This window comes from Terrapene carolina, unplaced genomic scaffold, assembly GCF_002925995.2.
Source record: "Terrapene carolina triunguis isolate 2854851 unplaced genomic scaffold, T_m_triunguis-2.0 Scaffold66, whole genome shotgun sequence".
NCBI lineage: Eukaryota > Metazoa > Chordata > Testudines > Emydidae > Terrapene > Terrapene triunguis.
This window is the reverse complement of record NW_020664417.1, coordinates 32,754,714-32,782,317: the sequence shown is the minus strand read 5'-3', so window position 1 is coordinate 32,782,317 and position 27,604 is coordinate 32,754,714. Positions and strand designations below refer to the sequence as shown.

The following is a 27,604-nucleotide window of genomic DNA, read 5'->3' as shown; positions in this document are numbered from 1 at the left end:
AAACAATCAGATTCTTAAAAAAACTGAACTTTATTAGAAAGAAAAAAGGTAAAAGAAGCACCTCCGTAAAGTTAGAATGGAAGATAATCTCACAGGGCAATTAGATTCAAAACACAGAGGCTTTCCCTCTAGGCAAAACCTTAAAGTTACAAAAACAAAAAAACAAAACAAAAAAAAAAAAACAGGAATACACCTTCCTCTCAGCACAGAGAAAATCACAAGCCAAAACAAAAGATAATCTAACGCATTCCCTTGCTAGTACTTACTAATTCTATAGGAGTTGGATTGCTTGCTTTCTTGATCTGTCTCCAGCAAGAGCCACACGAAACAGACAGAACAAAGCCTCCCCCCCCAGATTTGAAAGTATCTTGTCCCCTTATTGGTCCTTTGGGTCAGGTGCCAGCCAGGTTACTTGAGCTTCTTAACCCTTTACAGGTAAGAGGATTTTGTGCCTCTGGCCAGGAGGGATTTTATAGTACTGTATACAGAAAGGTGGTTACATTTCCCTTTATATTTATGACAGGTACAATTTGTGGGTTCAAGTCTCAAGTCTTAGTTGGACTCATGGCTAGTACTAACACTTGGGGTGAAAGGGATGGCAATAGAGGACATTAGTTTGTGTTTGTTTTGAGAAAATATTCCTAACCAATGTAAAATCTAAAAGTTCTTTGATTTTGATTTCTGTGCGTTTGTGACAAATAATGTCTGCATTTATATATCAAGAAAGATTTGATCCTGCAAGCCCTATTCCATATTAAATTGCTGACTAGAATAATACATGCACCGTTTCTGATTTTACAGGATACATGAAAAAGTGTACCTGGATGTTAATGGGCAAGATTGAGCAATGAGCAATAGTAATCATTACTGTATTTCTTAGTTAAAATATCATGACCACTTTGTATCATTCAGTGTGGAGTATAGATTTAGGGCCTGATCAAATGCCCATTGAAGTCCCCAAGAGTCTTTTTATTGACTTCAGTGGGCATTTGATTAGGTCCCTAATTGTCTTCAATTTACTGAAATACCTGGAATTACAATTAGAATTTTCATTTTTCAGGCTTAAAATAAATGCCTTCAAGTTGGGACCTAAACGCTCTTTTTGAATAAGCCTTTTTTTTTGTAAAACATGTACCAGTATTTACCAATAAATTATGACTTGCAGAGAATTCAGTACTATTTTAAACAAAATTCAAAGCAAAACACAACACACAAATGGGGCAAAATCCTATAATTTGCAGTCAGTCGTTATTCAGGCAAAATTCCCATTTACTTCCAAGGACTGGGCTCAAGGCTTACAACATTTTTCATATTGCTTGCACACATTGGTATTTAGTTCTGTATGTCTTTATTAATTTTTTTGTAGAAAAGTAAAGCAGAAATAATTGCAGAGGAAAACCAGAAGCGACTAGAAGCTAAAGAAGAGAAGAAAGAACAGGAACAGTGGAGTGCCTTATCTGTGTCAATTGAAAGGGAAATTAAAGAGAATTTTACTTATGGAATAAATAGACTGGAGAATTTCCTCAAGACATGTCAAAGTAATTCTGTGAAATTCACAGCAGAAATGGCAGGACTGAATGTCTGTTTAGAAGTTTGGAAGGAACACTGCAGAAACCAAGGTATGTTTTCTGAATTCATTTTGGGCCACGATCATTCTGCATCCTACATCCCCAGTCCCCCCCACAAACCCCAAAGCTTTCATTAGACTTTCACAGCTAGAATAAAGGCACATACTAATGCTAATTTTCAAGTATGCATATACACCCATTTGGGAAGAATTAGGCCTCTTTTCAATTGCTGGCCAGAATTTAGCCCTATATTGGCAAATTCAGGATGCCATGAGTCAGATTTAAATTAACCACTTAAACTATGTTGTAACTGTTTTCCTATATCACCAAACAGTAGGCACACATTACTAACATAAAATCTTGATTTCACTGTACAAAATTTAGAAGACTGCATAAGCTGTTCACTGAGCTGAGTTGTGCAATGGAAGGTGACTGGACTGGACTGGACTGGACTGGACTGGTCTGTAGAGCCTGGGGCAGTTAACATCCCCACAACACTACCAAGAGCCTATGTAAAGCTGCAGCTAAGAATATTATGGAGATTAGGTGCCACAGGAAGTATGTCCTGAAGGGGCCAGAGCAATAGCAACCTATACCCCTCTGATTGGCCCATGCTTACTATTCCATCCTGGACGGTGCCCTAGGAAGGTGTCTGAACAACCAAACAGACATCTAACTTGCTGTGGTTCTAGACCTTGCCTTGTTCTCTGACCCTGACTTCAGCCTGGTAACTGATCTCTGGTCTTTGACTCTGACCTAGACTCTCGCCTCCTGATTCCAGCCTGGTAACTACTGCTGACCTCTGGTCTTTGACCTTTGCTTGACTCTGACTCTGACATTTGCCTAGTGAGACCAGCTGTAGCAATTACACTGGTACCTGCTCGCAGACTACTGCCTTGTGGCCATCCTTGACTTGGTGACACCAACCCAGCAGTGACCATGAGGCCAGATGGCCTACGCTCTGGCCCCTTGCAGGTTGGGGCGGTATGGGCAGCAGGAGCGCTTCGTCTGCATATAGTCCAATCATATAGTCCAAGCATGGGGAAAGAGCCATGCCACCTCTCCTGGGATCTTTTAAAAATAAAATAAAATAAAATTTAAAAAACACCACACACATGGTTGGAGCAGTGGGGTCGGTTCCCAAAACCTGAAGAGTAGATTGGAAGAACTCCTGATGATTTGATCATATATCAAATGGTTCCTTTATTTATTTTAGGCAAAAAATCAAGAGATTTAAGCATAGCTGTCCAAGTGATGAGGAGAATTCACATACTTCTTGAAAAACACAAGGAACTATTAAAGAAGCCACATGTACAAAAGTTGTCCAGATGTCTGAAATACCTTGGATTTGAGAATTTGGCATGCTCTTTGTCTAGCCTGGTAATTCTTATAGAATACAATTAATTTTTACAGAACATAATTAACTAATGAAATTAAAAGTGGTACAACAAAGATTACTTTGGCACTTGTGCCCATTTCCTGACAGTTTACACCCACTGGGCCTGAACCTGGTTCAGTTGAAGCCAACTTCCCAAAGTGTTACTTTACACTGCCATTTATATCATCCAAATGTTGCATTGTAACACTGTAGAACAAGAAAAGATGGTTCTAAACCTCACAGAATGATATAAAATAGAATCTCAACAAAAATTTATACGAGTTATTCAGTCCTTCATAAAATGTAGCTGATATGCAATTATTTATACGGTATGAGCTGTTGTTTTAGGCTTTCTGCAGGCTCAGGGAGACATAACTGCACCCATTTATACTTGTTTCATGTATTACTTCAGTCTGCTATTTAACAGTGAATAATACTTGTGGAATCAAATCTTTCCATAGCAGACAAATGCAAATGTATATTCAGCTTGCCTCAGAGTACATGGACTTTGCTGATAACTATCAGATCCATTAAAAATTTATGGTCACATTCTCACTACATCTGCATGTAGAATTCCCATTGACTTTTATGATTTCATGCATTGCTCAAGCCAGCATTGTATGATCTTCTGTATGGGAGTGTCTGAAAGTCACCTCGCCTCCTCAGCACACATCAAACTAATTTTTCAAAGCTTGTATAATGTTCTACAATGCAAAAGCCAGATGCCATTTTCAATTACTCTATCCCTAATTCTAAATCTGACTTGAATTTTAATTTGACCTTGTAGATAATAGAAAGTGACAATGAGAAGATAGCCAAATATACTACTGAGATGGGAGCAGCTCGTTTTCAGCTACAATATATGGGCTGTTACTTGTTCAGAGAAGAGAGGAAAGATCCAGATCCCAGAATACAGCATTTTATACCAGATACATGGCAGGTAATGTTACATGTAAACTATTTTTAAATAGTGCTGTTAGAGATTCTGTCAAGGTTTTCTTTCAAAATTTAAAAAAGCAATGAATGAGAGTCATACATGATAATAAACAAATTTAATTTCTCTCACTGTTGTAACTTATCCTCTCATTTACCCCCTTTTATCCTTTGTATACTGTCTTATGCTACTTTCTGTCTTATGCTACTTTAAGCCCCAGTCCTGCATTGGGATCTGTTAGTGCTGACTCCCAAGGCCATATGGTGTCCCAGAAGACAATGCAGTGATGTCCTGTGGAAGGCAGTGAAACTCTGCATGGTACAAGACTCTACAGTCACAGATCCCCATGCGAGATCAGGGCCTTAGAATCTAAACTCCTCAGGGCAGGAACCTATCATTTTTTACCTGTCTCTTAAGTATAAAGAATACCTCTGGAACTTTGTGTGCATTGGTATTAATAATTGTAATATGATGCACTTTCATGCATAATCTGAGTTTTAATTTTAAGTTATTTATTGAAAGACAATTAGAAATGTACCAGTGACGTGCAAACTTTTTTTTTTTGTTTACACAGGGTGGAGAGTAATAGTTTCAGTGCATTTAGTGTGCTATTACTTATTTACACAATAGCTGTAACAAATACACTGTAATGGGACTGTACATTTAAATATTTAATTGGACTGTCTGGGAAACAATCCCACATTCCTTGTACACCCAAAGCTTCCAATTGGCCAAGGATAAGAAAACCTGTCAAATCTCTGGGTTTACACTGCAGAGGAACAATTTTTTGTCAGGGGAAAACTCCTACTCTATGAGTAAATCCTCGTTGGATTGGCTGCCCTTCTCCATCCGTCTGTCTCTAGGAAAAGAACAGTTGATCCAAGCTGCTGCATGTTCTGAAGGAACGCCTGTTCCCTCAGCAAACATAGCAAACATAGCTCTCTCCATATTATCGTAGAAAGGCTGAATCAGAAACAGCTTGCTCATTTCTCATGTTCACACCCGCAAAAAATTCACTTGCTCAAGGAGCAACATAAAACTTGGCAAATATGCTGGGAGTGGGGAAGATATTGCCAGTGCTGCCACTTCCTCCCTCCAACCTCCACCCTGGCCAACTTCTAAAGGTCACTGGTAGGGTGGGGAGAAGAATAATGAAATGCTGGGTAGTGGGAGTTGGGAAGAGCTCTGGGCTGTGTGGTTAAGCAGTACTGGTATAACATAAGAAACAATGACTGCATCAGAGAAAACTGTGACTTTTTTGCTTCTAAATTATACACTGCTGAACTGACTGGTTCATATTTTGCTTTTTTTTTAAAAAAAAGTTCACTTTTGAACTGAAAACTTTCTTGTATCAACAATTCAAACCCAAGTGCATTTTCCAGGCCAAATTACGGAAAAAGATAGTTTACAATTAAAAATCAAAGTGTGATGGAAAAATATAACACTACTGCAGCAGCAGAGAAAAATATTTTGAACTTTATAATACTGATATTAAGCATATAAATCTAGAATCTACATATATAATTACATGTCTTGAAATAAATTACTTGTTTTATCTCCAGCGAGAGCTTCTTGATGTTGTAGACAATAATGAGTCTGCAGTGATTGTTGCTCCTACTTCATCAGGGAAAACCTATGCATCATTTTATTGCATGGAGAAAGTTCTGAAAGAGAGCAATGAAGGAGTAGTTGTATATGTTTCACCAACAAAGGTATGGCTATATATAATTACATATTTTGTATGTTGACTATAGTATTTCCCGATATGATTAAAAACAATTTTGGTGATTATTTAAATTGATTTAGATTATATATGTCTGTTTTAATTAGACATATCTACTTTAATTAAACATGTTTAGAAATATCCCACCTGATATACAGAATTTAGTTTGTGTTAATGTTCATACAGCACTTTGAAGGTGGAAAGCACTAAATAAGTGTATATTATGTCAATGATGAAAGTAGCATTTGATCAGGGTATAAAAAAACATAGAAACCTAATAATTGCCTGCTGGATCAGACCCAAGGTCAATCTAGTCAAATATCCGGTCTCTGATAGTAGTAATACCAGATGCTTCAGAGAAAGGAGCAAGAAACCCCACAATAGGCAAATGTGGGATAATCTTTTTTATGAAGGTCTTATCCTAATCCCAAATAGTTAGAAATGGTATTAAACCATGAAGCATGGGGTTTTATATTCCTTTCAAAGCTAATTTTTAGCATTAACTGTTATAAGTCTGGATATTAACACACAGAAACATTCAGTGCATATGTGATGCATCTAATACATGTGCAGTTTTTCAATACTGCATGTGAAATCAAATGTTGTGCACATTTATGATTGTTAGGAATCCAAATGCCATTTTCATTTGCAAGTAAAGAATCTGTGCACACAAATTTTGCCTGCACCCTTAGAGTCTGACTTTGGAAAATTCTGGAACATACTGTAGAATGTGATCTATGTTTTAAACTTTTGCAAAAAGAGGTAAAATACAGAATTAATATTATATACACCAGCTCACACATCAAGTTTCTTCAATATCAGTTATGAATGAAACTAAAAAATAAGTGTTGTTATAGTACTCTAAACTTTTATTGCTGATCTAAATTAATATTGGTGTCATAAATTGTGAAGCCTCTGCACATCTCAGAGCACCATACTAATGTAGATGTACGCTTTCTACTAGATTTATTAATGATCTGTTTTATGTAATAATGACTAGGCTCTTGTAAACCAAGTGATGGGAACTATATACAATCGGTTCACCAAGACATTGCCTCATGGATTAGTAGTAGGTGGAACTTTCACAAGGGATTATCGCCATGATACCCTGAACTGTCAGGTACGGTATTCTATATGTATTACTGCATACTATATTTATTTAAATAGTGACTTTTGATTGACTCCTCAGAAAGTTTATTTTTGACTATAATAATGTTGGCATAACTATGTAAAGATTAGAAAAAATCTGAGTTACTTGAGTCCAAGGTTCCATCCTGCCTACTAGGAACTCTCTACCTGTAGGGCACAACCTACATGTTGGCCATGAGGGGGCTTTGGCTTGATTGTATGCTGTAGTTGAGAAATACAGAAAGAAAACCAATCAAAATCCTTCAGTCATTAGCACCCAGCAGGTGCAAGATAGGGAAATGAAAGAGATTCTCTGCTCCCTTCTTTTCTCCTGCTGCTGCTGTACAACCCAACTCCAGTGCAAACTCAAACCCTCCCTTCCACATGCTCAACTCCTAACCTTCTGTATAGTCCTGAGCTCCAGATTGAGGTGCCACAAGAAAGTGTGGAGCCCACAGAAGACCGTGTGTGGAATTGAGAGAGGATGGAGAAATACAGCCCATTTAGCACCAGCACACTTTTGCTCACCTTCAGAGCCTTCAATATCTCCCACCCCTAGTGGCTCCCACGAGCACCAGCCTCCCTTCCAGTAGCCTCACCAAGCCATATATCCTCACCAGTCTTCATACCCAGCGTTTTCCTATTCAGCATCCATCACCAAAACCACACTGGGGTTCTTGATATGACTCCAGTCACACAACTAATGGCCTTCAAGGGTGCAAACTGTAGGATTTAGATTGATCCTGGCAAAAAAACTATGGATAGATTTGCTGTCTTGGTTGAAAACAGCTTCTGTGGATGCCTTAAACTGAAAGTCAAGGTGTAGTACTATTATAGCTAAGTTAATTAAAGATCCCAAACCCCCAAACACAGTTTTCACCTTGAAAAAGGAGGAGACTCTATTAAGTCCATTAGGGACTTTGCTGTTGCTACTGATTTTATGTGGAAGGTACTCAGCTGCAGTGGTGATGGGCTGCATTATAAAACCCTAAGATATCTAGATAGGACCACATTTATTGAACATGATAGTTAAGCTATATGATTACCTTGGCCATTACAGTTTTAGAACCACTGTTAGCTTTGCCATAAAGTAAACAACATCAATATTCATTATTTTCTCAACAGTGATATTTACACTGCATTGCATTTGAGGACTTATTCCTGTGCTGATGTTCTTCCACAAAAATAACACTACTTTTAAAAACACATAAAATATAATAAATAGAACTGCATTTTTTAAATTATTCCAACAGAAGTAGGCCAAAGCTTTTTTGTTATCTCTAACACATATTGGGCCCAATCCCAAAGCAGCATCCTTGTTCAGGGAAAAAGTGAAACAAGTCATAAACTACATGCAGTACATAGGGCAGGGCCGGCGCTTCCACTAGGCGACCCTAGGCGGTCGCCTAGGGCGGCAGGATGTAGGGGGCGGCATTTCGGCAGCGATTCCTCTGGGCGGGAAGAAAAGCGGCCGCAGAAACACCACCGAGAACCAGGGCCGCCCAGAGGGGCTTCTTCCGCTCCCGGTCTTTGGCGGAAATTCGGTGGCGGGTCCTTCACTCGTTCTGGGAACCGCCGCCGAAGTGCCCCAAAGACCCGGAGCGGAAGGACCCCCGCCGCCGAGAACGCTACTTCAGAGGAGGAGCTGCCGCCGATTAATGAGGAGGAGAGCTGTCGCCTAGGGTGGCAAAAACCCTGGTGCCGCTCCTGACATAGGCACCCTGGTGCAGTGGCTACTCTAGCAAAATGTTGTGATTCTCATATACATAATAGCATCAGTGCATGGTGGATCAGGTTAAACTTAGAGTTTATTTATATTTTGCATATCTGGGGATCAGGCAACTATGTCATGAACTGGGATGAGGATGGTCAGGCCTAGTGGCTGGAGCCAGAGGTCAGAGCCAGAGTTAGAAACCAAAGCCAGTGGTCAGAATCAGTAGGGAAGCAGGCCTAGAACAGATGGAGCAAGACAGGCACAAGCGAGATCACAGCTGTGGGCATATGCATTGGACAGCCAGAGATCACTCGTTGCTGTTGAGCTTAAGAGCCGGCTTGCTGACTTGGCCAAACAGGTGGCGTAGTCAATCAAGTGTCCCTGCTGTGGGTCAGCTGTGCTCATAGGCAGCCCAGAAACTAGGCAGGTGCAGCTGCAAGTCCTCATTGCTGACACTATACATTTATAATTACCCTCCCTTTTCAATTATGAAAGCTATTTTTTTTTTACATTTCATTTGTCAGTAGGCTTAGAAGTAATACGTCACAAACATTTCTTTTCAGATACTTGTGACAGTGCCTCAGTGTTTAGAAATCTTGTTGCTATCCCCTCATCGCCAGGATTGGGTCAAAAGAATAAGATATGTTATATTTGATGAGGTAGGTGTCTTTTAACAGAAATCAAATTAGCTAATGTATGAAATGTTTGAAAGAAGGAACCAATGACTGCATTTTTCAAAATATCTGTTATTACTGGCCAGCGCCCATCTCTGGGAATATAGCTGTAAACTTCTTAATTTTCAAGACATAAATTCTTCCACTTCCATCTCGACCCTCATCGTACCTCTATATTTAACTGCATAGAAATTTACCAAATTTTTTGGAAAAAATTGAAATGATAAATCTCACCAAATCTGACACTGAGCATACAATTTAGGGGCAGATTCTGTATTCCTTATGCATCTAAGACTGCTAGTGAAGTCAGTGGGAGGCTTGGGTACAAAATGAATATAGTGTTGAGTCCTTCAGATCTGATCCAATACCACTGTAGTCATTAGAAGGACTCAGTGGGCGGGAGTGGGCCCTTAATGACACATGCAGCAATTTCTGAATTTTTGGCACTCATTTAGTGAAGTAAGTTATTTTTCTCATTACAATGTATTTCCATATTTTAGGCTGATTTTTTTCCCCATATATATATAGGTACATTGTCTTGGTGGGGAAATTGGAGCAGAAGTTTGGGAGCACCTCCTGGTTATGATTCGATGTCCCTTTCTAGCTCTCTCTGCAACTATCAGTAATCCTGAACATCTTACTGAGTAAGCATGAACTTTTTTTTACTTATAACAGCATGTGAATTATATACATTGGATGGGACAAAATTACCTCAGAGAGTACAACATGAAATGTAGGTGAAAATATTCATGTTTATTTAAAAAATATCTGGTTCAGAGCTGGCTTGCTACAGCTTTTACTTGGTAAGGCCCAATACCTCTGCCTGGCCCAGCTCACATTGTGACTCCAGCTGTGGTGGAGAGAGCAGAGGTTCCTCCCTGATACCCGCTGCCATGAGCAGGGAGAAGATAGTGGAATGAGCTCTGGCTACACCCCACTACTTGCTTCTGCCTGGAGAAGTGCCAGAAATTGATTTTTATAGGACATAATCACATCAGCCACACCATCAGAGGCTCGTTCACTTGCACATCTACCAATGTGATATATGCTATCATGTGCCAGCAATACCCCTCTGCCATGTACATTGGCCAAACCAGACAGTCTCTACACAAAAGAATAAATGGACACAAATCAGACGTCAAGAATTATAACATTCAAAAACCAGTCGGAGAACACTTCAACCTCCCTGGTCACTCAATTACAGACCTAAAAATCTCAATTCTCCAACAAAAAAACTTCAAAAACGGACTCCAACGAGAAACTGCAGAATTGGAATTAATTTGCAAATTGGACACCATTAAATTAGGCTTGAATAAAGACTGGGAGTGGATGGGTCATTACACAAAGTAAAAACTATTTCCCCATGCTAATTTTCCCCTACTGTTACTCACACCTTCTTGTCAACCATTGGAAATGAGCCATCCTGATTATCACTACAAAAGTTTTGTGCTGATAATAGCCCACCTTAATTGATTAGTCTCATTATAGTTGGTATGGCAACACCCATTTTTTCATGTTCTCTATGTATATATATCTTCCTACTGTATTTTCCACTGCATGCATCCGGTGAAGTGGGTTTTAGCCCACGAAAGCTTATGCCCAAATAAATTTGTTAGTCTCTAAGGTGCCACAAGTACTCCTCATTCTTTATACACAAAACGGTAATTTGTTATTATATTGATGGCCATATTTGTTGTTTTCTTGTCTACATCTAGTCATGGGTGATTCAGTTTGGCAGAAGTCAGAACTCCTTTTTCTTGCTGAACTTTCTTCTCCCCCCCCCATTCCAAGAACAAAATTCAAATTCAAGGATTTTATTTAATTTATTTATTTATTGTGAGGTAGCAGAAAAGTTTGGTTAAGGGAGTTGTAAAGGTTGCTTTCACAATGTTTCTACAAAATCAAGGAACGTAGCTGAGGCTCAGATTTTAAAAACATAGCCACATATTTACATATTTTGCCTTTTAACCTGTTCTAAATACACCTAACTATTTTCTTTCAGTTCTTTTACAGAAGCTTTATCTTTACAGTAACTCCTCACTTATCGTCCTCCTGCTTAACGTTGTTTCAAAGTTACGTCGCTGCTCAATTAGGGAACATGCTCGTTTAACGTTGTGCAATGCTCCCTTATAACGTCGTTTGGCTGCCTGCTCTGTCCACTGCTTGTAAGATTCTGTGGAAGAGCAGCGACTTTACAAGGGAGCATTGCACAAGTTCCTCTTCTAAGCCTCCTTCCCCTCCCTCCCAGCGCTTCCCCTCCTTCCCAACGCTTAGGACTTTCTGGGAGGGCGGGGGAGGAGCGGCAAAGTGCTGCATCTCCACTCCTCCCCCTCCCTCCCAGAAAGTCCTAAGCGCTGCCAAACAGCTGTTTGGTGGCAGGGAAGCGCTGGGAGGGAGGGGGATGAGCGGGGAAGCGCCGTGTCTCTGCTCCTCCCCTCCCTCCCTCCCAGAAAGTCCTAAGTGCCGCCAAACAGCTTAGGACTTGGGGGGGAGGGGAAGGAGCGGGGATGAGGCTGCTCTGGAGAGGAGGTGGAGTGGGGGTGGGAAGAGGTGTGCCTGGAGTGAAGCAGGGACAGGAAGAGGCAGGTCTGGAGCATCCCTAGCAAAGTCGGCGCCTGTTCTTCTCCAGGGAAGCTGCCACTGCTGCTGCGAAGGTGCTTCCTAGCGTCCTTGCCTGCAGCGGGCTATGCCTGTGTGGGGTAAGCCTGGGGACCTTCCCAACCACAGGACAGTACAGTACAGTACAGTATATAATGCCTTTTGTCTGCCCCCAAAAAATTTCCTTGGAACCTAACCTCCCTCATTTACATTAAATCTTATGGGAAAATTGGATTCATTTAACATTGTTTCACTTAAAGTTGCATTTTTCAGGAACATAACTACAACGTTAAGTAAGGAGTTACTGTATTTTGTTCTTGCACTCTAGGTGGCTACAGTCAGTAAAAAGATACTGGCAACTTGCTGAAAGTACAATAGAAGAAAGCCCTGGTTCTTCTACAACTGCCAGGAAATGTACAAGGAAGCAAAAACTACAAAAAACAAAAAAATCATATAGAGTTAGACTAGGTCTGTATCAGAATATTTTTAAATATAGAAAATATCATTTGTGGCCCCAATCTTGCAAAGATTTACACATGTACTAAAGTTTATGAACTGTGAATAGTTGCTTCAAAGTAAAAATCTTTACAGAATGGGGTCCTTAATTTTTTTAAAAAACAAGTGTAGATGCAATTCATAAATAAATTTATGCTTGTATATACAGTATTGCATGGAGAGAGATACAATGATCTGGAAAAGTATGTGTGTTCTCTCAAGGATAATGATTTCATCATTGATCACTATCACCCATGTGCTGCATTAACAGTCAGTCATGTAAGTATAATACCAGAGCCAAAATGGTTTTATCAGCTATTATATTAGCAATATTAACCAAAAAAATCATTCTGCTGATTCTTTTGTTTAATGTACATATAGATTGAGAACTATGGCCTTCCTTTAGACATTGCCTTCTCTCCACGAGAGAGTATCCAGCTATATGACATGATGGCAAAAGTCTGGGAAGAGTGGCCAAGATTACAGGTGTGTATACACAATGGTGCATGGATGATATTTTTTGAAAATACTGAGAGAGCAGTTTGCTATTATTTTTATTGCTGGTGTTTTCAAGGAGTTAGATCCTGAGGAATTTACCTCTTTCAAGAATAAAATAGTAATCACAAAGGCAGATGCAAAAAATTATGAACAGGAGCTGAAGAAAGAACTAATCAACTGGATTACACTTGGCCAAAGAGAGAAGGTAACTAAAAATGTCAGAAGCATGTCCCCTTCTGAAGCGTAAATACAATATTAATATAGTAAAGTACCCCCTAAGTTATTAAAACTAACTTTTTGCTGTTTCTTTTGTTAATAATTGAAAGCATTTTCTATGGCTAAAGTTCCAATGGCTCCTAATATCAGTGGTGTGTCTAATGTGTTTGGGTGAGATTTTCAAAAGCACTGAAGTGAATGGGTCATATAACTGCCATTGTGAGAGCTGGAGTCCCGACTTCCTTAGATAGTTTTAAAAATCCCACTTTTTGTGTTTAATGCCTTCTCACTGGCCTTGCTTTACTTTAGTCCACTTCTTATCTTAGTGCATTCTTGAATCCCTTTGCACAAACTGTAGGTAGTGGGCATGTTTCCAGTTGAAGAAGCTTTTTTTTCTGATTAATTATATTAATTATTATTATAATTATTTGGATTACATTCACACTTAGAGGGTTGTCCTAAACACTTTACAAGCACCGAATAGAAGATCTCTATTCCTAGCAGCTCACAACCTAGGGCCTCACTCTATAAATCAGGAGCATCTCTGTTGAAATCAGTGGAGTCACACCAGTGTAAAACCTGTATAAGTGAGAAGAGAATCCAGCCTCTAATTAAGGCAAGATACATCAGTGGATATACCATAACAAGCAGTAAGATCGGGCAGTGGATGGAGGACAAGGGAAACAATAATAAATAATATGAAAAAGCAAAATCTCTTTAAAATGTGGTATTTTCAACAAAATGTCTAATGGTACAATGATTCTTACATTCGCAATAATTCAGCATTCATACAGCAGTTTAAGGCCTCAATCTACATGTGGAATTCTTATTGAAATTAATCTGAGTTTCACAGAATCCTCAAAGGATCCATTCATAGGCTGTATACTGCTGCCACAATTATGGGTGACCTTATAAAAACCTAAATAGATAGAAAGTTGAAACAGAAAGCTGGAGTTTTAAATTAATTACTTTGATTTACATTCAACATTTACATTATTATTATTGTGCACCCTTTGATTTTTTTCAGGTCTCATCAAATTTTGTGTTTTCATGCCTTTAAGACTGACCCACTAGGAATTATTGCTTTGTACCATCTTTTGGGCTAATTAAATTCCTGAATTTAAGTACAAATAAACTCAACACTTGCTGAAATCTGTTGTGATTACCAGAACTTGTATATGTATTTTGAATATACTGGGCCAGGTTGTGTCCTAAGCTACATCCTTGTGACCCCATTGTTGCCAGTGGGATTACACTGAGCAAGTGTTCCAGAATTTGGCCCTGAAGAATAATCACAACAGCCCTGTAAGTATTATCCCCATTTTAAAGATGGGGAAATCATGAAAGAGGTGAAGTGAGCTGACTAATCACTGACTGAGCCAGAATTAGAATTTAGGATTCAGTAAGTGGTAAGGGAGCAATGTACTCTAATGTAACGAGCACATGATTCAATGTCTGGAATTTTTGACTTCCTTGAACAAAGATATTAGGAAGGATAGTTGCCTCAGATAACAAAGTTTATAGCCTGCTCCATAACATACAGTTTGCACTATAAATCAGATCACTAACACTACTTTGTCTAGGTGCATCAGCTGCTGGAGTCCCTTAAACCTCACCCTGTTGATTGTTCAGAAAATGAAAAGCGGATCAGATTTGCACATTTTGTTGAAAAACTACAAGACATGGATAAATTGCCTGCCATATTTTTTATGTAAATATACAAATTCTTTTTTTTTAATGTATATCTTTTTACAAGAGTTAAAATGATGTATATTGGAGCTAATACTGACATGGCTCAGCAAGGTATGTTTTGTAGTGTGCTATTTATTTACAAGAGTCTCCTGAGATTAAGTTTTGTTTGTTAGACTGTGGTAGGTATGAATATCCATTTGTTTAAAAACATTTGAAGTAAATGCTCATATTGTAGATCACAAGCACTCTCATCCTGTTCGCTTCCATGAGGTGTTAAAAAGTCTAGCTGAACCACAATTGGAAACTTTTAAACTGTGTGTGCGTATGTACATACACACACACACACACACACTACATAATTAAAGGCATATCAGGAAGGTGCTCAGTGCCTTGCAACATTGGAATTGTTAAGGTTCATAGCTATAAATATATAGAGAGGTATATGCACATGTATATATATTTATGGTATGTAATCCATTTTGTATTGTCAATAATGTTTTTAAATAAAAAAAAAGCTTGATTCTTTTTTTCTCCTTTGTCTCCTGAAGAAAATGGACAATGGAGTTGTTGGGTGGTATGTGTGTGTTTTCACATGTGTATACAATTTCAAACAAAAATCTAAATGAATAGATTTAAAAAAAATCATACATTTTGTTTAATTCTTTAAACAATTACAACTATAACTGAGAGATATAAAATAATCTGAGACAAGAAATTGTCCTCAGCAATATAGGAAACTGATGTGATTGCTCAGAGATAAGTCAGAGTCTATACAGAATGACAAAAGTAAAAAGGAAAATTCTGAGAAATTGAGTCAGCTAACTATATTAAGGACCTGATTCTCAGCTGCCTTGTATCTTGCATAAATACTTACACCTGTGCAAAGTAGGCATAGAACTCTACCATCCGCTTACCCACTTTGCTTAGGTGTAAGATCCAATTCAGCAAAGCATTAAGCACATGCTAAACTTTTTAAACGTTTGAGTATTTCCATTGATGTCAATAGTACTATTCATATGTTTAAAGTTAAGCATGTCCTTAAGTGATTTGTTTAATAGAGATAGGGACATATTTCTAATTTATAGAATTAACTGACAGATTACAAGACCTACTTGTGACTATTACTCTAACAGTATGACATAAGTACCTTGTTTAAAATATGTATCTCTTTAACAATCAGCATTAACTAATCTTACTTCAATTTTTGTTTTAAGGTTTAACATTCATTCAGTAGAAAGAACAGCCATAGATACATTTTATAATTTGATGAAAAAACAAAGGAGTGAACGAGATCCAAATACTGAGAAAAAAATAAAAAGTTTAACAGACAAACTAAGAAAAACAAATAAAACTCTAGGGAAATGTCTGGCTGCGTAAGTATTACTATATATTTAGTATTTTATTCTGTTAGTGCTCAGAGGCCTGAATCAGGATCAGGGCCTAATTGAGTTTGATGCTGTAAAAACACATAGCATGAGACAATTCGTGCTTCAACGAGTTTATATTTTTAATACCAGGAATAACAAGTAGATGCAACAGACAAACAGATGAAATGGGCAAGGGAGAGATGATGGTTTCCACCATTTCCTTTGGCAGGCTACCTATATGGTATATAAAAACTTGTTATTTACATCCTTCAAATGTTAACAATATCCATCTCCCTAACTATACATAATCAATAGAACAGAGTGATTTTTGTGATGTCCAAACAACTCCTGTCTGAGTCCCCCAAATCAAAATCAAACTTTTCAAATTCAGACATGGCAGACATAACATTATGTAATTAAATATATAGTCATGACATCAAACCCAAGAAAAGTACATGCCAGATGTGAGATCCTCAGCCCTGCTTTGGCCCCTTTGCACCATGTAAAAGGGCCAGAGCAGCATAAAGAGGCCATTAAAAGCTCCTTTATGAGGATTCTTCTAGAGCAGGCACTGCAGAAAACAGCCATAAGGCTGCTTTCCAAGGACCTGTTTTCAAACTCTAGCACAGATGGTGCAGGAGGCAGTGCTGCAACAAACAGCAATGTGGAGATTCCAAGCAGTGCTGCAGTCCATAGGGCAGTCTTGGGAGGCTTCCTTAACTTAGCCAGGCCCCCAGGGCTGTCAAAGTTATGCCGGAGACCTCTTCAGCCCCCAGAGCAGTCTAGGATCGGGAGGTGCTATGTGTTTTGTGATGTTTAGGGTGCAGCACAGAATCTCACTCCAAAACTATGGGCCAGGCATTTTGGCAGAAAAAGTGCTTTTCTTTTGATAGCTGCTTTCCAATATAGCTAGCCTTCTCCTACAACCTGAGTTTAAAGGATGGACCCCTGGAGCACGGGCTCATGTGGACTGAGGTGGTGATTGTTCCATGAAGAGTATGTTACTTCAAAGTGAATGAATCTTAAGTGTGTTTCCCTGCCTGCACTGAATGTGTCTACAGTTGAGAGCAGCTTATTCATTTCTGCTCCATTGTCTACCTGGAACTTGCTTATTTTTGTCAAACATCAAAACCCAGATTTTTAAAGGTATTTAGGCACCTAAAGATACATATAAGTGCCTAATGGGATTTTCAAAAGTGTCTAAGTGCCATCTTTGTAACCTTCTGGAGTGTACATTGGGGGTGGGGTGGGGTCTGATGTCATGATGAAATTTTAATTTATTTCAATGGCAGTTAGGCACCTAGGTACGCTTGAAAATCCTAGTAGATTCCTATCTTTAGGCACCTGAATACCTTTACATATCTGGCCCAACGTCACTCTTCCTTTTTCAGATTCATGACTTTAAATCTTCCAGTTCATGTTAGCATATAAACTGATACAAAACCCCTGTCGTCTTTCTCTTCCCACACTACTGTAGCATTCTTTCATTCTACTCTTACTGTACAATAGAGTACCTATCCTTAGTTTGCAAGAATATTGTACTTTCTTGGCAATATTTTCCACTTTTACATTTCTGCTTTCTTTTCAGTTTCCTCCATTTTGTATATCATTATCCTTTTTGCCCGTGTAAGTCACTTTATATTCTGCCTTATACTTTAAAATGTTCTTGTTGCTTTGTATGAAGGCGATGATATAAAATTCAATTGATATATATTTAATGATTTGTGAATTTACATTAGTTTTGAGATCTTAATTTATGAGTCACTTGAAAAGGAAATGCATATTTAAAAGTTGAAAAGTCAAAAGAGTACTTTGTAATCAATTTTAATTACAAAAAAAAATACCCTTTTAAAATTGTATGTTTTATACAGTAACCTAAAAAAGGAGTCTTCCACTAAACTTGAGAGAATGATCCTTAATTTGAACAAAAAACAACATTTAAAGAAAAGACTTGAAAAGCTTACTAAGGTCCCTCCAGACAGTACTTATGCTAATTCTAAAGCTGTGGATAAAGAAGTGAGTAATTCATTATTGATAAACATAACTTTTGCTTTTGTTTTTAAACATTTAAATATAGGATTAGTATGTGTGATATCGCTGTACTTTATAATTCTGTGCTTAATCTGTCATGAAACTTGTCTAAATTGAAAGCCCGGTCCTGCAAGATACAGAGCATCTCTAGAGAGATGCTGAGTGCCTTCACCTCCATTTGATTTTTATTTTTAAGATGGATTCAGACTCATTCATCCTCCCACTGAGTTCACTGAGATCCAGGCAGGAGAGTTACTCCAGCATTAGAGCTTCTTGTAATTCCTACAGACACTATGGCCTGAGGGGAGAGGATGATTTGCCCATCCTTTGGGAATTATGGAGTGTAGAAGGCAAGGAATTCATTCCTGTGAACTCTCCTCAATGCACAGCTCTATCAGTTGCTGATCTCGGACTTGTATTTTTTTGATTAATTGATTAACTCACTTTGGAGCTAGCATGACTTTCCCAGTCTTGTACACATCACAAAATAGCCATATGGTGTCATTTCAGGAAAGTGTATCTATGTAGGAAAGCGTTAAGCACATACTCAATTTTATGTAACATTGACTGCCATGTTAAATGTAATATTGATGAAGTTCCAATGATACATGACAAGACACATGCTTAAGTGCTTTCTTGAATAGGAATGAATTTAAGCATGGGTTCAAGTGCCTTATACCAATAATTCTGGATTTGGCTTTTTGATAAGATAGATTCTGTCTTCAAACTATCAGACTAGAGAATAAGACATTCTGATGAATAAATATTTGTTTTACACAATGGAGTTCATCAGGATAAAACCACAAATATTGTATATGTTAAATTTCAGTAAATTAGCCAATCATTCAGATAAACAGATGATGGAGGCTCCCAGTTAGATTGTCTGATCATAGGACCCAATTCAGGAAACCATTTAAGCACATGCTTAAACATATATTTAAATGCTTTCCGGAATCAGAGTCTTAATGCATATTTCGTGTGTGTGTGTGTGTGTGTGTGTGTGTGTGTGTTTAAAATTCTTCAAATCATGTACATCAGCCTCTAGGTATGTATACATTATTTTTGGAAGAAATACGTCCATTACAATTACATTGGATCAAAGTACAAAAAAGTCCCAGTTTACAACAAAGAAATAAATGTTTTCCTCTCAATACACTTGTACCCTTGTAAACCCGCTCCTTAAGAAAATACAGAGGCCTTGCAGCGTGCCATGAAAGTCAACAAAGGCGGACTCTGTCAAAACCACACAATAGGGAGAGTGGTTAGGAAAGGCATATTCCAGAGTTGTAGATTGTAAGGATGTTTTCTCTATGACTATATTAGGTTAATTCAAGAGAAGGCTGTCTGGGAAAAACAGGCAAGAAGGAAGAGAATGGCTCAAGATAGCCACCTCTCAGAAAACAGTTAAGAGTTGTTAAGGGACAATTCCAGAACTACTAGTTATTATTTTACCTCCTCTCCAGCCAAACTATAAAACTGGTTTAGAATAGGACAGGACCAGGACAGAAGGACAAAGGAACTCTGGCAAGGGCATAGGCTTGGAAGTGACATCCTGGGTCACTGCAAGCAACCGTCATATAATCCCATTCATACATTTATCAAGCTCCATTTTAAAACTGTTTAGGTTGTTGCCCCCACAACTCCAGTTGGGAGGCTCTTCCAGAACCTCACTCCTCTGAAGTTAGAAAGTTTCTTCTAATTTCCAGCCTAGATTTATTCATGACCAATTTATACTCATTTGTTTTTGTGCCAATATTATCCTTAGCTTAAATAGCTCTTCTTCCTCCCTGGTGTTTGCCCCCCCACATTCTGAATGTATTGATAGACAGCAGTTATATCCTTGCTCTCAAGAGACGAAGATCCTTTTTTAATTGTGTCAGAGGTGCAGCTAGCCTTGTAACCATGACACTTTCTTAAAGCCTTCAGTACCACTTCAGTCTTATACAGGTTCAGACTTAGCCAGCTAGCTCTTATCCAAACCCCAGCCTTTGATAGATACTGGTAAGCTAATCAATATTGCACTTGAAACAGTGAAAGCTGTTTTTGAAAATATAAGCCTTTATCTTTACCTTCAAGATAAGGAAATATTAACTGGTGTGCATGTTTCTTTCTTTCCTCATTCATCACTAATGGGTAATGCCTCCCACTTGTGGGATTCAGAATTGGTCTGGTGTTGATGCTGGAAGCTCCAGGACTAAGCCCCGCCCTTCAATTTAGGCCGCCAGATTTTCTGCCTCTGGTGGCAGAAAAAGTTGGTGGTTCAGTTTCTTCTGAGCATTTTGTTCTATAACTATAATTTTTATTTTGTTTTTGTGCAGTGGCAGCCTCATTTCAATTTCTGTCTCCTCTTTTGTGGTGAGGCATTACCACAGTATTGAAGCTCTAACCCTCTGGCTTCTCCAGTACAGCAACTCTTGAATGGGCTCCCTCTGCCTCAGCAGAAAAGCCCTGCAAGCATCTAGCCAAGTTCAAGAGATGCTGTGGGTAGCTTTTCAGGAGTCTCAGCAGGCAAACTATGTTCTGCTGCACAAGCATTGACTTTTGCTCTGCCAGGGCATGGGGCTTGAGAGGGCAAGCTATACCCTTCAGCTACAAGCTGCTGACTCTTGCACTGCCAGGGCACAGGCTTTGAGTCAGACTGGTATGGTAAAGATTGACTCCTGCCTAAATCCGTGACTCCACCATGGGAGGGTTGATCAGTAGCATGGGGATTGCCATAAAGAGGAGATCCCTTCACAGTCTGCTTCAGGGTAAGTCTTGCAAACTACAGAGGCTTCAGATTACAAAACTGTAAAAGTCATTATACCCTTCATAATTTGTATTTTTAACGAGCTAGTGAGGTAAAAATTGGGGTTTAAACCCTTTGGATTTTGCCTTCCCACCTTGAGGGAAGTGTTCACTAGCACCTTTCTCCTCACAGGGGCTCTTTCACATGCTGTATAAGGTATATCGTCCTTCTATCACCCTGCAGTCTGGCTAGCATGCAGAAAAGCCTATTACTCCTGTGAAGCTCTGTCTCAGGCTGCAGTGTAATGGGGATTGTGCCTGCCTGGTTTTCAGCCCATAGCCTGTTGGTCTGCCAGGAAAAGGGGGCTAAGAGTATGACAGGTGGGAAAGGGTCTTTCTTTCCACAGGCTGGCTCCACACTAAAGCGTAACAAACATTTCAGGCAGACTGTGACTAGAACAGAGGCACAGGAGGACTCCATTCCTCACACAGCTGCACCATCATGGATTACAAGGAGGCACTTTAGACTTATTAGGCAGTCAGAGAACCTACGTTGCACCTGTAGAAAGGACCCCTTTATCCAGATCAAGTTAGCCTGGACACCAGAAGAGAAGTGTAGTTCAGCAGGATTTCTCCATTAGCCTCATCATACTTTTTGATATGCAGACAGAATTCAGCTGGTCAATTTATATTTCTAATTAATGAGAAGAGAAGCTGTGTTGCATAATGAGAAATGTCTTACATGATCTTTTTTTTTTTTTTTTTTTTCTGTTAGCAGCTTCTCTCCTCATTCATCACACCCTGGTAGTCTGGTAAATGACTGGAATACAATTTGTAACAAATTGAAATGGTTCTCTAAGGGGAGATTTAGATATTTACTTACCTGAAGGTTATTAATATATTATGTTAGGTTTTCTTAATGCTAATAATTGGTTGGTGGAGTATTGCTACAGTTTTGGAATAACACTTCTGGTAGCACGAGCTGATGGGTGGGCTTGAGGACTCCAGCGACAACATTGGACCACCTCTGAATTCCACAGGTGGCCTGTATTACCTATTAGTGAGGAATGGGGAGAGAAGCTGCTCACAGAAAAAAATAATCAGGTAAGAATTTTCTTACTTTGTTTTACAACACTTAAATGACTGTGATTAATACTTAACATTTCTTTACAAGTAGATCTTGATGGAGATCTTTCATCGAATTAGGTCTCAAAGGAAGAGTTTCCTGCTGAGAATGTTGGCACAGAAGGGTATTGGATATCATCATGCTTCAATGTCATACAAAGAAAGACAAGTCGTGGAGATGCTTTTCAGGATGGGATATATCCGGGTTGGTAAATTATAATCATTTTTATGGACAATTCCTTTTTAAGGAATAATTTTATAATTTCTCATTATATTTAATTAAATCACAGCTTGACTCTCACCCATATAATTTACATATAAACTTATTTTCATTGACTGTGGTAAAATATATTGCACTTGGTTTCCCAGCATTAATTTTTAATATATTGACAGGAGAGTTTCTAAATTAGAAACAAAATATCTAAAAATTCTAAAAGTAATCAGTTGACTGGTCCAGGACTAAATGTTAGCATCTTCAAGATTAGGGCACTGAATCAGAAAATTTTAGTAGATCTCTGCACACAAAAAGAATAAGTAAACTGATACTAGATCTGCCTTTTGATTTTTATGAGACTGTATGGTTATGGGTGTACTGATTCCAAAGCCCATTTCCGCAACATTGTATCAATACAGTACCTCCATATCACAGCGTCTGTATTTACTAGTTACCAGTGAAAGTTTCTCTAAAATTAAATGTGATTATATTTAGGGAAATGAACTATATAATGGCATGTTTGGAAGCACTAATGAGATAATGTTAAAACTTAATGTATGTACTTTGCATCAAATGTAGATCATGGTTTCTCACGCTGTTGAATTATTTCCAACTGTACTGCTACTTTGCTTTAGCATTATTGAATTAGAAGCAGATTTCCCAGGGTGCAGTTATTGTATGCTTAAAATTATCACTTTTTTTAAAATAATTTTATATTAAAAGTTACATAAATATTTTATTTGCACAGTTTTAAAAAAGATAAATGAAGAAAAGTTAAAGTTATATTCTAATTCTGTTAAATCTATTTGGGTGAAATCCTGGTTCCACTGAAGTTAATGGTAAAATTCCCAATGACTTCAGTGGGCCAGGATTGCAAACATTATTTTAAATATATAGTAATAAACCAGTTTTTCAAAATAAAAAAATTAAATAAGCAAACGAAATTAAAAATTGCTTCTTGCTGCTAATAAATGCACTTATGTTTGACTTTCCCTAGGTGGTTACAGCTACTGGATCACTTGCTTTGGGAATCAATATGCCATGTAAATCTGTTGTCTTTAGTGAAGATTCTGTCTATTTAGATGCTCTGAATTATAGACAGGTATTGAAATACAGCAAGTCTCGTTTATATTGAATATATATACAGACATACTTTTCCTCACAACTGTCCAGAAAATACCTTCTTTTTCAAATTGCTTCTGCCTATTCTGAATCATATCTGCTGCCTTTAATGCCAAAAATGAGTTTTTACTGCTTGGTACTTTTGTTAGCACTACAGAGTTGACACTGCTCAGAGATTGAGCTGGATTGTATTCTTTCTTGTGCATTATCAACAGAGCTATTTACTAAGTTAGTCAGTTACACCTGTGCAATCCCATTGCAGGAAATGCAGTTGCACAAGTGAAACTGAAGACATAATTTGAAGACAAAGGGGTGTACAGGTGTAAATTAAGGTAGAGTTCGGCCTGTAGAACCTTTTATTAAGGTAGTGATATGAGAGAAGGAAAGAATCCAGCCAGAAGTTCAGAGCCCAGGGTGAGTTTGAAAGACTGAAATTAAAAAAAACCAGCCCACCTCTTTATTTGTAAACTAACTATATTTGATGTAGAATGTATTTAGAGATGCTAAATGAGGAACACCGTTGCACCATTTTTACCGATGCACCACACCATAAGTTTGTGAGGTACACTAGGATCCTTTGACAAGAAAGATACAAATTGTATCATTTTAGCTGTTTAGTGAATATAAGGAGAAAATACGTACACTACTGTGTATAATTATAGCTGGGGTGATAAGGAAACCAGTATTACCTAAGGGCATAGTAACTGGTTATATTGCTTCCTAAGATCTGCTTAAAAAAATTGTGTTGCATATGTTATTTTTCAAACTAGTATCATTAGTGTAAATGCTTTCGTACCCTAGTATACTATGGAGAGGAGCACCATATACAATTTAAATAAAGAGAATAGAACAGAATTTTTGTGAAATAATAATCTTGAGAATTTATAAATAACCCTTTAGATGTCTGGACGTGCTGGAAGACGTGGACAAGATATGATAGGAAGTGTGTTCTTCTATGATATCCCACTGCCTAAGGTCGAAAAACTTATAAAATCCAATGTACCCCAACTGAAAGGCCAGTTCCCTCTGAGTATTTCCCTGGTACTGAGACTCATGCTATTGGCTGCAAAAGCAGATGACAAAGCAGATGCCAGAGCAAAGGTATATTAATTTATTTTAAAAACATCTTTTAATTTTATTATATTTATATATTCTCTCTAACTCAAGTACAAAGTATGCATTTCAAATGTAAACAGTCTGACACCAAATAAAGTGTATATTTTCCTATTGGAGCCCCTTAGGGTACATCTCTGCTGTAGAAAAAAACCTGCGGAAGCAAGTCTCAGAGCCTGGGTCAACTGACTTGGGCTTGTGCTACTGAGTTTAAAAATAGCAGTGTAGACATTCCTGCTCAGGCTGGAGCTCCAGGCCTGAGACTCAGCTAGTGGGCTGGGTAACAGATTCAAGCTCCAGCTTGAGGGGGAACATCAGCACTGCTATTTTTAGCTACACAGTGCAAGCCCTGGGAGCCAGAGTCTGTTGACCTGGGCTCTGAGACTCACTGCTGTGAGGGTTTTGGTTTTTTTTTCATTTTGCATTGTAGCCATACCCTAAAAGTCTCTTGTGCTATAAGAACACCAAATCTCACTGATAGGAGAAAAGATGCTGCCAACAAGATGGCTACAAAATGTAGTCTTTCAAGAAGCACAAGATAGCTACTTGTAGAAAGGTGTTTTAGTGTTAAAATATTAGTTTCACTTATAGAAGTCACTGTTTTGATTTTGTCTTTCACTTCCTCTGTGTCTCCTCCTTATCTCTTTCTACTGGTTCTATTTTCTCCTCTTTTCTCTCCCTTCACCTTTTGATAGCAGTAGCATCAGAGGTCCCAGTCAGGATTATGGCTATAATGTGCTAGGTGCTATAAAAATAAGTAAGAGACTGCCACAGCATGTTTTTAGTTTAAATAGAGAAGCCAGACAAAAGGGGTGAGAAAGTAAACATAAAGAAAGAAAAACATACAGACTTAATCAGTGTTGGTTGGAAAACATCATATTCAACATTTTTATTTTGTGTTATATTTTTCATGTCTTATGGAGCAGATGTAGGACAAGGGAGGAAGGCAGATAGAAAAGAGGCAACAAGAAAGACAAAGGAGGGCACAGAGGTCAATGAGGGGAAGAGTAATAAAGAGGATGGGGAAGACCAAGGATGGTTGACAGAGCAAAACTGGCAGTGATTGTCAGGGGAAAGAGTGAAGATGTCAGAGCAAAAAGCCAACAAGCAAAGAAGAAAAATGCCCAGAATCTAACCTACAGAAGGAATGGTCTGAGGACATTGCCAGGCTCCAGGGGTTGTGAAGCTCTGCTGCTGCTCCTGGCCTCCTGCTGGGGTACGTCTTAAGGCTTGTCTACAATACCGCGCGGGATTGATCTAAGATATGCAACTTCAGCTACGTGAAGAGCATAGCTGAAATCAACGTACTTAGATCTACTTACCGCGGTGTCTTCGCTGCGGTAAGTTGACAGCTGACGCTCTCCCGCCGACTCTGCTTGCACTTCTCGTTCTGGTGGAGTTGACCGGAGAGCACTCAGCGGTCGATTTATCGCATCTATACTAGACGCGATAAATCAACCCCCGCTGGATCGATTGTTGCCTGCCGATCTGGTGGGTACTGTAGACAAGCCCTTCGAGCAGTGACTCTCAGTCTTTCCAGATTACTGTACCCCTGTCAGGAGTCTGATTTGTCTTGCATACCCACAAGTTCGACCTCACTTAAAAACTACTTGCTTACAAAATCAGACATAAAAATACAAAAGTATCATAGCATATTATTACTGAAAATTGCTTACTCTCTCATTTTTACCAAATAATTATAAAGTAAATCAATGTATATATAAATATTGTACTTACATTTCAGTGAATAGTATATAGAGCAGTATAAACAAGTCATTGTCTGTATGAAATTCTAGTTTGTACTGACTTCACCAGAGCTTTTTATGTAGCCTGTTGTAAAAGTAGGCAAATATCTAGATGAGGTTGATGTACCCCCGGAAGACTTTTGCATACCCCCAGGGGTATGCGTACCCCGGTTGAGGACCACTGCCTTAGAGCCAGGGCCGGCTCTAACTTTTTTGCTGCCCCAAGCAGCAAAAAAAAGCGCCGCCCCGCCGAGCCCCCCCCCCAAGCCCTCACCCCGCCTAGCGCCGCGCCGCCGGAGCCCGCCCCATCCCCCCTCCCCCGCGGAATGCCGCGCCGCTGGAGCGCCCCCCTCCCCTGCGGAATGCCGCACCGCGCTGCCCCCGGCCACCCCAAGGTTGGCCGCCCCTTACCAGGTGCCGCCCCAAGCATGTACTTGGTTGCCTGGAGCCGGCCCTGCTTAGAGCTTCTGGGAATGGCTTTTCCTCTGGGAGTCTGCTCTGCCTCACCTGAACTCCTGGCTGGTGAATGCTGCATGGAGCTTGGTGTGTGTCCATTCTGTCTACTTTTCCATATTGTTCATGTTAATTATACATAGAGAATCAGAAGATCCTGTGGGATCCAGGATTTCAACTAAAAGTGAGGGAAATCAGTAAAAGGGGATGAGGGTGGGAAATAACTGTGAACATAAATCTGGTCTCGGAGGAAAAATAAAAGGCCTAGAATAGAAGGAAAATAAAGCACTAATTTAAATTCATTTACAGGAAAATCTGGATTAACTACTTAAGCATATTTACTTTATTATTTTATTAAAATACTGAACATAGCCCTTAGCAGTGTGTGTAATATGTTCAATATTAAAACAATGCACATTTTAATTTAAATATTCAAATACATATTAATGCCCTGATCCTGCAAAGATTTAGGCTTGTGCTTAACTTTATGCATTTACCTATTGCATAAAGTAAAGCACAAGCCTAAATCTTTGCAGGATCAGGTCATAGGGATGGTATTTTCAAAAGCACCTGAAAGAGTTAGGTACCCAACTCCCAATTAAAGTTAAAAACAATCTATAGGAGTTGGGTCTTAGTTTCTTGGTTTGTTTGGGACATTAAAACATTGCAATTCCTAAATTTGTCTCTCTTTTTACTCAGGTGCTGTCAGTGTTGAAGCACTCACTGCTGTCCTTCAAACAAAAACAGAATACTGAAATGTTAAAAGTATACTTTATCTTTTCCTTGCAGTTTCTTGTCAAAGAGGTAAATTTTAATTCTGTTAGGTTAAGAGCGTATATCCAGCATTGCACTCTTCTATATATTTTTTTCAAACATTACTGGAAACAAAGCCAGAAATCTTACAAACTGTATTGTTTCTTTCATATAATTATTGTACCACTCATCTTATGTTATATAGCACCATTCAGGCATTAGTTAAGAAAAACTAGGTGAAGAAAACCAGATAAAGAAAGAGACATTTAGCCCAATTTTTAAAATACAATCAGTGTTCAATCCTACATTTAATTGAAGACTGTTCATTTTTTGTGA

General features: G+C 38.7%; 1 protein-coding gene across 1 annotated transcript in view; it reads left to right on the top strand.

The window, feature by feature from the left end:
* The window catches only part of LOC112103316 (probable ATP-dependent RNA helicase DDX60), a 78,462-nt gene that overhangs the window by 37,293 nt on the left and 13,565 nt on the right, over positions 1 to 27,604 (top strand). The window contains 18 exon segments of the mRNA XM_029910673.1: positions 1,367 to 1,619; positions 2,785 to 2,948; positions 3,734 to 3,886; positions 5,443 to 5,592; positions 6,604 to 6,723; positions 9,009 to 9,104; positions 9,648 to 9,763; positions 12,046 to 12,185; positions 12,382 to 12,491; positions 12,594 to 12,698; positions 12,787 to 12,915; positions 14,510 to 14,637; positions 15,833 to 15,991; positions 17,857 to 18,001; positions 21,921 to 22,073; positions 23,080 to 23,184; positions 24,105 to 24,305; positions 27,215 to 27,319. Of these exon segments, the coding sequence (XP_029766533.1) occupies positions 1,367 to 1,619; positions 2,785 to 2,948; positions 3,734 to 3,886; positions 5,443 to 5,592; positions 6,604 to 6,723; positions 9,009 to 9,104; positions 9,648 to 9,763; positions 12,046 to 12,185; positions 12,382 to 12,491; positions 12,594 to 12,698; positions 12,787 to 12,915; positions 14,510 to 14,637; positions 15,833 to 15,991; positions 17,857 to 18,001; positions 21,921 to 22,073; positions 23,080 to 23,184; positions 24,105 to 24,305; positions 27,215 to 27,319 (2,532 nt within the window).